This window comes from Cibotium barometz, chromosome 42, assembly GCF_041138505.1.
Source record: "Cibotium barometz isolate CiBa-2024 chromosome 42, ASM4113850v1, whole genome shotgun sequence".
Taxonomy (NCBI): domain Eukaryota; kingdom Viridiplantae; phylum Streptophyta; class Polypodiopsida; order Cyatheales; family Cibotiaceae; genus Cibotium; species Cibotium barometz.
The window spans coordinates 26326860-26336504 of NC_141087.1; the positions used below are offsets into that span (position 1 = coordinate 26326860).

General features: G+C 44.8%; 1 protein-coding gene across 1 annotated transcript; it reads left to right on the forward strand.

Annotated features, from left to right (window-relative positions):
- The first annotated feature begins 511 nt into the window (after window positions 1-511).
- LOC147614316 (putative pentatricopeptide repeat-containing protein At3g15130) lies at window positions 512-3905 on the forward strand. Its single transcript, XM_086780873.1, has 2 exons — window positions 512-736; window positions 850-3905. The coding sequence occupies exons 1-2, from the start codon at window positions 623-625 to the stop codon at window positions 3634-3636; spliced, it is 2901 nt and encodes a 966-aa protein (XP_086636999.1). The 5' UTR covers window positions 512-622; the 3' UTR covers window positions 3637-3905.
- Window positions 3906-9645: the final 5740 nt, after the last annotated feature.

Consider the following 9645-nt stretch of genomic DNA (forward strand, 5'->3'; position numbering starts at 1 on the left):
ATGTATCAGGATGCTCGTCCTTTGGGAGAAGAATGTAGCAACATTATTGGAAAACTTGATGCTACAAAGTTCAAAAAAGATACCTTATGTTAGGGTTTCTTGTCTTTACTTAATGTCTCAATATCATGTAGAAGTGCCTTTGATGGTGTCATCAATGCATGCTCTCATGTTGCCTATGGTTTGCGGCAATGCATGGAAAATAATGTTTATCTCTATGTTTGGTCAAGATGGATAAGGCAAGGCAGCTTTATCATTGACAGATTCCCATACCATTTGCTCGGATCAATCCATATAGCATGATCATTGTCTGTGACATGAAGCTTGGCAAACATCAATTAATTGATTAGGTTATGTAGGTTGCTTGGTCGTCCAGACCTTGAAGGGTCGAGGCCTTTTCCACGGCGACCAAGCACATTTTAAAATATGCATGGTGCTTTTTGAGGCTCACTACTTCTGTGGATGTTTGTGAAGCGCATTAGTGTGTCTAGACACGTCGGACGCCCACGTTGGTACTACCCGGACACAAATGAGCGGACGGTCACTCTTTATGGTCGGCGGCCGCCCATGACGCCCTCCATCCGCTCGCTCTCTCCCTCAGGGCACAGGCCGTGCTTTGGCAGCGATGGCTTGCTGCCGGAACGCAGCTCATGTACCAGGCAACTCAGCACCCAGAGCACATGCCGAGCGCTTATGGAAGGACCACTTCAGGGATCCATCGCAGTTTCTCTACAGCCGAGTAAGTGCGTCTGCCTTGTCTTTTCATCTCTGCAGAAAGGCAAAGCTTATCGGCCTTGTTATTGGGGCTCGCACTGACGACAGTCGCCCTCCGCTGCTCTTTGCATCTTACAGACAAACCCAAGGGATCCAGACTGTCGGCACAGACTCACCAAGAAGAGGGTACAAGAAGTAGTGAATCGGAGTTGGGAGATGCTTAGCCTGGAGGAGGCACTCGCTTCTCTGGAAGAAAGGATGCTGCCCCTGCCTTCGGTTGAGGACCTTGCATGCATCTTGCACAATTGCAGAAAGGAGAGAAACCTCGCACATGCGTTGCGTTTGCATGCTTACATGAGGGAAAATGGTCTGGAAGATCATGCATCACTGGGGAACTGCCTTGTCTCAATGTTGGTGGAAGTTGGAAGCATGCTCCATGCCCAGCAGGTTTTCGACAGCCTGGGGCATCAGGATGAGCGTTCATGGAATATTCTCATTACAGGTTACGTTAAACACGGAGAGTCACAGCATGCTCTCACCCTGTACCAGAAAATGCAGAAGGACATTTCTTTACATCCTAGTGGATATACATTTGCAGCCTTACTGAAGGCTTGCACCATGCTGAAAGATGTGGAAAGAGGCTGCCAAATACATGCTGAGATTGCCAGAAAGGGGTTGCTGGAAAGAGACATCTTCATTGGCAGCACCTTGGTAGATATGTATGCTAAATGTGGCTCCCTAGCAAAAGCACAAGAAGTCTTTGATAATCTTCCAATCCGAAATGTAGTCGTGTGGACTGCACTAATTTCAGGATATACCGAACATGGGCATGGTGATGAGGCACTCAACTGTTTTGAACAGATGCAAAATGAAGGCATCGCGTTGGATGCTGTCACATTTATTTGCAGCTTGAAAGCTTGTGGCAACATAGGAGCCACAGACAAGCTACAAAAAATACATGCTGGAATTGCCACAAAAGGATTGGAAAGAGACCTTGTCGTTGGCAGCACCCTGGTTGATACCTACGCTAAATGTGGATTCCCTGGAGAAGCACAAAAAGTTTTTGACAAGCTTCCGGTTCGAGACATGGTCTCGTGGACTGCATTAATTACGGGATATGTGGAATGTGGGCGTGGTGAGGAAGCACTTGATTGCTTCGAACAGATGCAACACCAGGGTGTCTCTCCAGGTCCCGTCACATTGTTTTGCAGCTTGAAGGCTTGTGGAAGCATAGGATCCATGCACAAGGGGCGAGAAATTCATGCCGAGATCACCAAAAAAGGGTTGGAAAGAGACCTCTTTGTTGGCAGTACCTTGGTTGATGTGTATGCTAAGTGTTGCTTGCTTGCAGAAGCACAGAAAGTGTTTGACAAGCTTCCTGTTCGAAACGTGGTCTCATGGACTGCATTAATAGCTGGATATGCTGAACATGGGCATGGTGAGCAAGCACTCAGTTGTTTTGAAAGGATGCAATACGAAGGCATCTCTCCAGGTGCTGTCACATTTGTTTGTAGTTTGAAAGCTTGTGGCAGCATAGGAGCCACTGACAAAGGCCGAGAAATACATGCTGAGATTGCAAGAAAAGGGTTGCTGGAAAGAGACATTTTTATTGGCAGCACCTTGGTTGATATGTATGCCAAATGTGGCTCCCTTGCAAAAGCACAGGAAGTGTTTGACAATCTCCCCATTCGAAATGTAGTCTCGTGGACTGCACTAACAGCAGGATATGCGGAACACGGGAATGGTGAGGATGCTATCAATTGTTATGAACAGATGCAACGAGAAGGCATCTCTCCTGGTGCTGCCACATTTGTTTGCAGCTTGAAAGCTTGTGGCAGCATAGGAGCTACAATCAAGGGACGAGAAATACATGCTGAGACTGCTAGAAAAGGCTTGGAAAGAGAGCTCCTTGTTGGCAATAGCTTGGTTGATATGTATGTTAAATGTGGCTCGCTTGCAGAAGCACAAGAAGTGTTTGAGAAGCTTCCCTTTCGAGACGTTGTCTCCTGGACTGCACTGATCACAGGATATGCTCAGCTTGGAGAGAGTGAAAATGTTTTTCATATGCTCGGCAGAATGATAGGGGAAGGTATCAAGCCAAATCTGGTTACATTCGGTAGTGTTCTAAATGCATGCAGTCATGCAGGTCTAATGGAAAAAGGTCAGTTGTACCTTGAGGCCATTAGCAATGACTATGGTCTTATCCCAACTCTTGAGCATTACACTTGCATTGTTGATCTCCTTGGCCGGGCAGGCCATGTAGACAAGGCGGTAGCTTTGATCAAGAAGATGCCATTCCATCCTGGTATTGTGATTTGGCATACTGTGTTGGGAGCTTGTCGAACATGGGGCAATGTCGAGCTTGGACGCCATGCCTTCGAACATGCAGTGCGATTGGATGAAAAGGATCCTGCAGCTTATATCTGTATGTCTAACATCTATGCAGATGCTGCCATGCAGGAGGATGCGAAAAAGGTTGAGGTAATGAGAATGGAAAGACAAGCATGGATGAAGCCAGGTCACAGTTGGTGGAGGGACACTTGCGGAATTGTGCATTCCTTTCCAGTTGGGGAAGAAGGGCATTTTGAAAATAAAACCATCGATGCAAAGCTAGAAGATCTTTCACTCAAAGTGGCAAAAGAAGGGTATGTCTCAGGTTTGCATTGGGTGTCACACAGCATTTCAGATGATGCAAAGAGAGAGTTGTTGTGTAGGCACAGTGAGTTGTTGGCTCTTGCGTGTGCCTTGATTAATACACCCAAGGGGACATCCATTTATGTTGTAAAAAATCTCCGAGTTTGTAAGGACTGCCATTTGGCTATGGCACTTATATCAAAGATAGAGTATCGAAGAATTGTTGTCAAAGATGCAGACCGTGTACATGTTTTTGGCGAAGGAGAATGTGCTTGTGGGGACCCTTGGTGATGGACTTGTAAATAATATCCCCTTTTCCTTACGAATAATACAGAGAGGCGATGTCTAGGAGGGGGGGAAGTGAGGTTGTTTGCCTCTATGAGGTGAGAGTTTAGAGGATGCTTTGCGTAGTCTCTTGATTGGCTGATAGGGGTAAAGGGTTCTGAAACTTAGAGCATTACATTCAAAAAAGACATTTATACTGGTCAGGTTGCTTTTGCATTCAATCCAGTATGTGTTAAGAGCATGAAAGACATGGCTTTATACTGGCTAAGTTGCTTTTGCTTTCAGGGAAATAGTAACTCATGAAAATAATCTTCAGCATAGGTTTCGGGCAAAAAATAACTCATAAAGTTTCTTTAGCTTTAGGAAACTAGCACATTAATGATATGGTGCAACAAGAAAGATGGTCTATGGGGCATTGTAAGGTGGCTTTTGTCTGCCTCTTGATTGATTGGACATCCATACCTACGTTGCTAGAAAACTTCTAGGTTAGTAATTGATCGGCATTTCGCTACATTTATATGAAAGATAGTGTTCTTATCATAGGGTGAAGGCACCTATATGAGAACCTCTTATAAAAATGTCAAAAGTTGCTCTGATTTGTAAGATTTCTCCTGAAACCGATCCCTGTCAAGTGGGAATAGACTCCGTTGGACACCCACATGCGTAATAGCACAACTTAAATAACACAATTTGAATGGACAATTTAATAACAACTGAAAAACTGCAATGAAATGAAATGTTGATCAATGGACACCAGCACTGGGGCCAGAACGGGCCTACCCCCCCCCCCCTCAATATATGATATATTATTGGGAGTATTTAAAAGATACAATGTTCCATGGGTTCACTGAACCAAATGATGTCCATGCACAACTGAGATGAATACAATTACCAAACAAGAGACTCGAAGTAGATGTTCGAAGGAGAGCAGCCCACTTGAGTAGTCTAGTCTCTACGGTCCTGTGCCTTCACTGGAATCCGCAGAGAGCGCCCCACTGGTGTTCCAGGACCACGCACAAACAGGCGCTCCCGTACTAACGCCTGGCTCTCCCGATCTCGGCACCCATGGACCGAGGTTCTCCACAAGCTTGGACTACCCGCAGCAGAGAGTAATCCTTATCAGATTTACATCAAAGTCCTTTGCTTAAATCTCAATCCACTTACCTGTAGCTCGCTAGTGGAAGACAAATACCCGAGGCGTCTAAGTGCAACTGCTAGAGATGGACACCAGGGCGCAGCAGCCTACTGGCAAGAGGGAAGAGTACGCAGCCGCCTGTAGAGGGGAGCGCAGCCGCTTGAGGAGGAGGATGCCGTCGCCTGTGCAGCTACCTGTAGAGGGGAGCGCAGCCGCCTGAGGAGGGGCGCAGCCGCCTGTAGAGGAAAGCACAGCCGCTTGAGGAGGGGGGGTGGAGCCGCCTGTAGAGGGAAGTGTAGCAACCAGAGGGCAAGCGGAGAAGAGATGATTGCCTGCACAGTCGCATATCCAAGCTGGTGAGGTGGTCGCCCATATGTAGGTGTTGGAGAGGGCATATGTCCAACAGCTGGCCGCCCCCCTAGCTTGCATGGAGGCGGCAAGTTCCAAGGTGGGGGGTGGGTAGGTGGCCATGCACCCACCCCCACACATGAGGGGTTCCCTTTACCCTTCATGACTCAAACGTGGGTGCCCACCCTACCAAGGACACCAAGTAAGATTTGGGGAGGGTTTCCACTCATTAATGAGTGTGAACCTGCAACCTTATAAAAACAAAGGTTAAAAAGAATGCTATAAAATAAACAAGTGCAATATACTTACTTTGAGGTGAAAAAAAGAAGAAAAGAACCTGCCTCTATAGCCCTTCACCTCCCAAACTTGGAAAATACTAACACAACGGAGGCACTACCAGCCACCGGCGGCGGCTGGAACACTTCTCACGATTCACCACACCACCCACACCAGACAGACATCACAAAACAGGGGCACCATAGACCAAGATAAACACCCAGCAAATATATTCCTAGAAAACACTTCATACAAGCTTCTCCCGACACAAAAGCCTTACTCACACAACTCATAAACGCTCAGGCCTGGATTTACTGCCAAGGGAATTCCACCACGGCCACACCACCTCAGGAATTACTACCTTGCGTCTGACGACCAAGCCTTTGCTACCACAAACACATCAACACTCTGACCTGTCCACTGCCGAGGATACACCACATCCTCATCACCACGAACCTCTCGCTTGCCTACTGTGCCAATCACACCAGAAAGAACCCGGCCACTTCTCTCTTCAGAGGGCGCCCCACCAGCTAACCCTCAACTCCTGTGCAGCCCATCACTTCTGTATGTGTCGCCAGCAGCTACACCATCATCTCTCTCTCTCTCTCTCTCTGTGTGTGCTGATCCTCTGCCACCTGCAGCCCATCACTTCTGTATGTGTCGCCAGCAGCAACAACTACATCATCATCTCTCTCTCTCTCTCTCTGTGTGCTGATCCTCTGCCACCTACAGCTTATCTGCAGTGCTACCGGCCCCACCAGCCACCGCACTTCGCTCGACCCCTGCTCTGTCTTCTAGGCGACCTCCTCATAGCCGCCAGCCTTCCAGCATACCCACAACCACACGCTTCACGGCGAACCTCCACTGGTCGCGAGCCCTCCTGGGCATCCAGCCTCTCTCACGTCCACCAGCCACACGACTCTTCACTTAAGTGGCTCCCAAACATCTCTCTCTGCCCACCTATTTCCAATCCTTTCTTTGGCGGCTCCCCTTGCCAACCTTGCGTCTCCGCCTTTTTGCCTACGCACTCACCAAGGACCCTGCCTTTCTTTCACAGCCGGCGCCCTCCACTGTCGCCAGCCTGTCACCCTTGACCAAGACGGCTCCCTCTCAAATACAGTCGACGCAGCTCCCCTCTACAGCTCCTTGCGCTGCCAACCACTGCCACGCATGCCCAGCTCTCAACACCCCCAGTCGTGGGCTCTCCACACTCACTAGCCCGAGCCCCTGCGCATCCTCTTCGCCAGAGAAGCCCCCCCGGTTCCCTACAAGGCGGCCACACCACCTCAGAAAAGGCGTATCTCCTCTGTCCGCTCCAGGGTGCTTCCGGCTGCGCCTAGCCACACACCACCTTGCAGCTCTCTCCTGCGCGCCTGTGGGCTGCACACGCCCGAAAGCCAAAAAACAACAAGGCGACCTTCTTTCTTTTCAGTCCGCAGAAGCTGTGCATCACCCGCACTCGCCAGCTTCTAGATCTTACGTTGGCAGCCCAAGAAACCTCCACGTGGTCTTGCTTTTCTGTGGCCACGTTAATTATCATTTTTTTTATTTTCCCTAAGGCCTAGAAGATGGCCACATAATGCTTTTCACACTAAAGCTCAAGCAACACCGGCCCTTAATCTATTAACTGCTCATGCTTCCATATCTTCCAACATAACCTTCCAGTGCCCACTCATTTCTTTGGGGATGAGCACACAACCAAACAAACACTCAGCTGATACCACATCCACCAATGGACCTCCAGTAGACCACTTCCGGACAGGCCTGCAAAACAAGCTCAACACAAAACCGTCCACCCTGTACATCTGCCAGCGCATTCCCGAGCAAACTCTTCACACATGCCATGCATCCATATGTACACAAGCCTAAAACACCTTTCAGAAAAACGCCTGACACTTACCACCTGTTCACATGCAACAAAACTCGTGAGAAGACAGAGCAAACTTCACGACTCACACTGGCAGGCGTCCTTGCTCAATAAGTGGCACGTCAAACAAGCAAACACAAAAATACAAGTCATGCAAAAACAGTTCCAAACATGCAAAACATGAATGCATGTGCAAACAGTATCATGGATATATCTCCCGTTCATGGAACAAGTACTAAACATCTGTCGGGCACAATGATGGCATGGCAGAAAACATAAATCCCGGTCTTCCTATGGAGTGACAGTCCCATAGGTAAGACACAGATCCAGGCACGAGCCTCCCTGTGGAGTGACAATCCCATAGGCAAGACACGACACAAATACTGGCTCTTCCATGGCATGACAATCCCATGGATAGAACACAGTTTAGGTCATACACGGGAGGCACCAGTCTGTGGCTCCCGTCCATACGACACCATCCTACTAACACACAGGTGGCACTAGCCATCCATGTTATGCAAAAATACTGGCCCCTTCACATGAGACACCGGCCTGGCCTCAAGTGAACAACACACAAATCTGGAGATGGACCAAATGGTCGACCAATTGGTGACATCTCCCTCCAGCTTTTGAGGAGTAAAGGTATGAGAATCTCCCCTTCTGTTTTTGTAATTATTTTCCTCTTTGAAATAGGAGAAAGATCTTGTTTTACCTTGTTTTGGCCTAGAGAGAGAAAACGTCTAGAGAGGTAATCCAAAATTGAAATATCTTTGGATATAAAAATCTTCCTAGTGTTTAAAATTGTTTTCCTTGAAACAAAAGTTCAAAATGAACTTTTCAATGTGTATTAAGAATCAATTAAAAATGATATAAGGGACCTTAACCTAAGGGTCTAGATTTTCAGAAATTTTTGGATTATGGTCTAATTAAGGTTCCTATGGGCCAATAGGATTAATCCAAGTGTTGGGATGAGATAAATCTAAGAAATAAAAGAAAATATCCAAAAATGAGTAAATGCTCACATAAGATGAAGAGTTGATTGAGTACAAGGTTTATTGGTTAAAAATTAAGAGATATCGTTAAAAAAATGAGATATTTTGGAGAAATGATGAATTTTTGATACCTTGGTAAAGAGAGGGGGACTCTTGAGGTAGGGGCCTTCTTCACATATGTGAAAAGGTTTTTTAATTTAAAAAAATTATGATATTTTTATCTCTCCTCTCTCTTGGATCAAACGAGATAAAAAAGGGAGCCAAACTGATCCAAATCTTGTCCAAATTGAGTCAAACTGAACCTGAAAAATTCTAGAACCTAGTTGGACTTGGTTAGTGGCCTCTCTCACCTATAAATAGACCCTTAGTCTTTTGGAAAAAAATTTGGGAGCTATACCATGCCAGTATTACATTAAAATAATCATATTTTTTATTATCCCTTAAAAATCCTCTACTTTTGGGAAGCTTGGAGCTTCTCTCTCTATTCAACAACTTTTGGAGCTTTCTTCTCAACTCACTAAACCAATTGATTGGTTGGGGGCTTTACTTCTAGATAAAGAAGCAAGTCAAACCTAGAGAGGCAAGAAAGAATTTTATGGTTTTTGTTAATATTCTCAAATGGTTTCACTTCTCAACCTCTCTCAAGAAGCTTGAGAAGTTTCTAATTATTTGGTTTTAATGCAAATCAAGCTTTCTCTAAGAACTTTAATAATTAATCAAAAAAAGTTAATCTTTATGCTTATTTAGAATGCTTTTTATGTATATCTCTCTCCCAAAAGAATAGTCATTCCTACGGCTAATTCTTTAGAAAAAGAATGCTTCTCATTGATAAATTATTAATTTAAAACCAAACTCTAAGCTTGTTAAGCTAGAGGTTAAGAAAATAGTATTTTTATGCTTTTATGTTAATAAAATTATGGTAAATTTATGATTTAATTTCATCATTTGGATTATAATTGTATTATAAAGTCTTATTCTTTTTAGAAAAATAAAAAATTATCAATAATAGCAGCGAAGTTATAGCAAATTTTTTTAGAAAATAATACATATCTTATTTTTATGCATAATGCTAAAAGAGGACTTGCTACCATATTCTAGGATTTGACATCCTATGCTAAAAGAATGATTTTCATCAAATTCATGGAAAATCAAATTTTAGTGTTTATGCATAAATAATTAATTAGAAAAGAGAAATTTTTGGTAAAATTTTTTATGCAAAAATAGGAATTCCCATGATATTTGAGAATCAAGTAATTAAATGGAAAAAGAAAAATTTTTGGTAAATTTATTTTATGTAAAAAGAGGAATTCCCATGATAATTGAGATCCAAGTAATTAAATAAAAAAAGAGAAATTTTTGGTAAATTTATTTTATGCAAAAAGAGGAATTTCCATGAT

Coding starts and splice junctions, on each gene's coding strand:
- LOC147614316 (XM_086780873.1), top strand. CDS start 623: ATGGCTTGCTGCCGGAACGCAGCTCATGTACCAGGCAACTCAGCACCC. Junction 737..849: donor CGCAGTTTCTCTACAGCCGA/GTAAGTGCGTCT, acceptor TGCATCTTACAG/ACAAACCCAAGGGATCCAGA.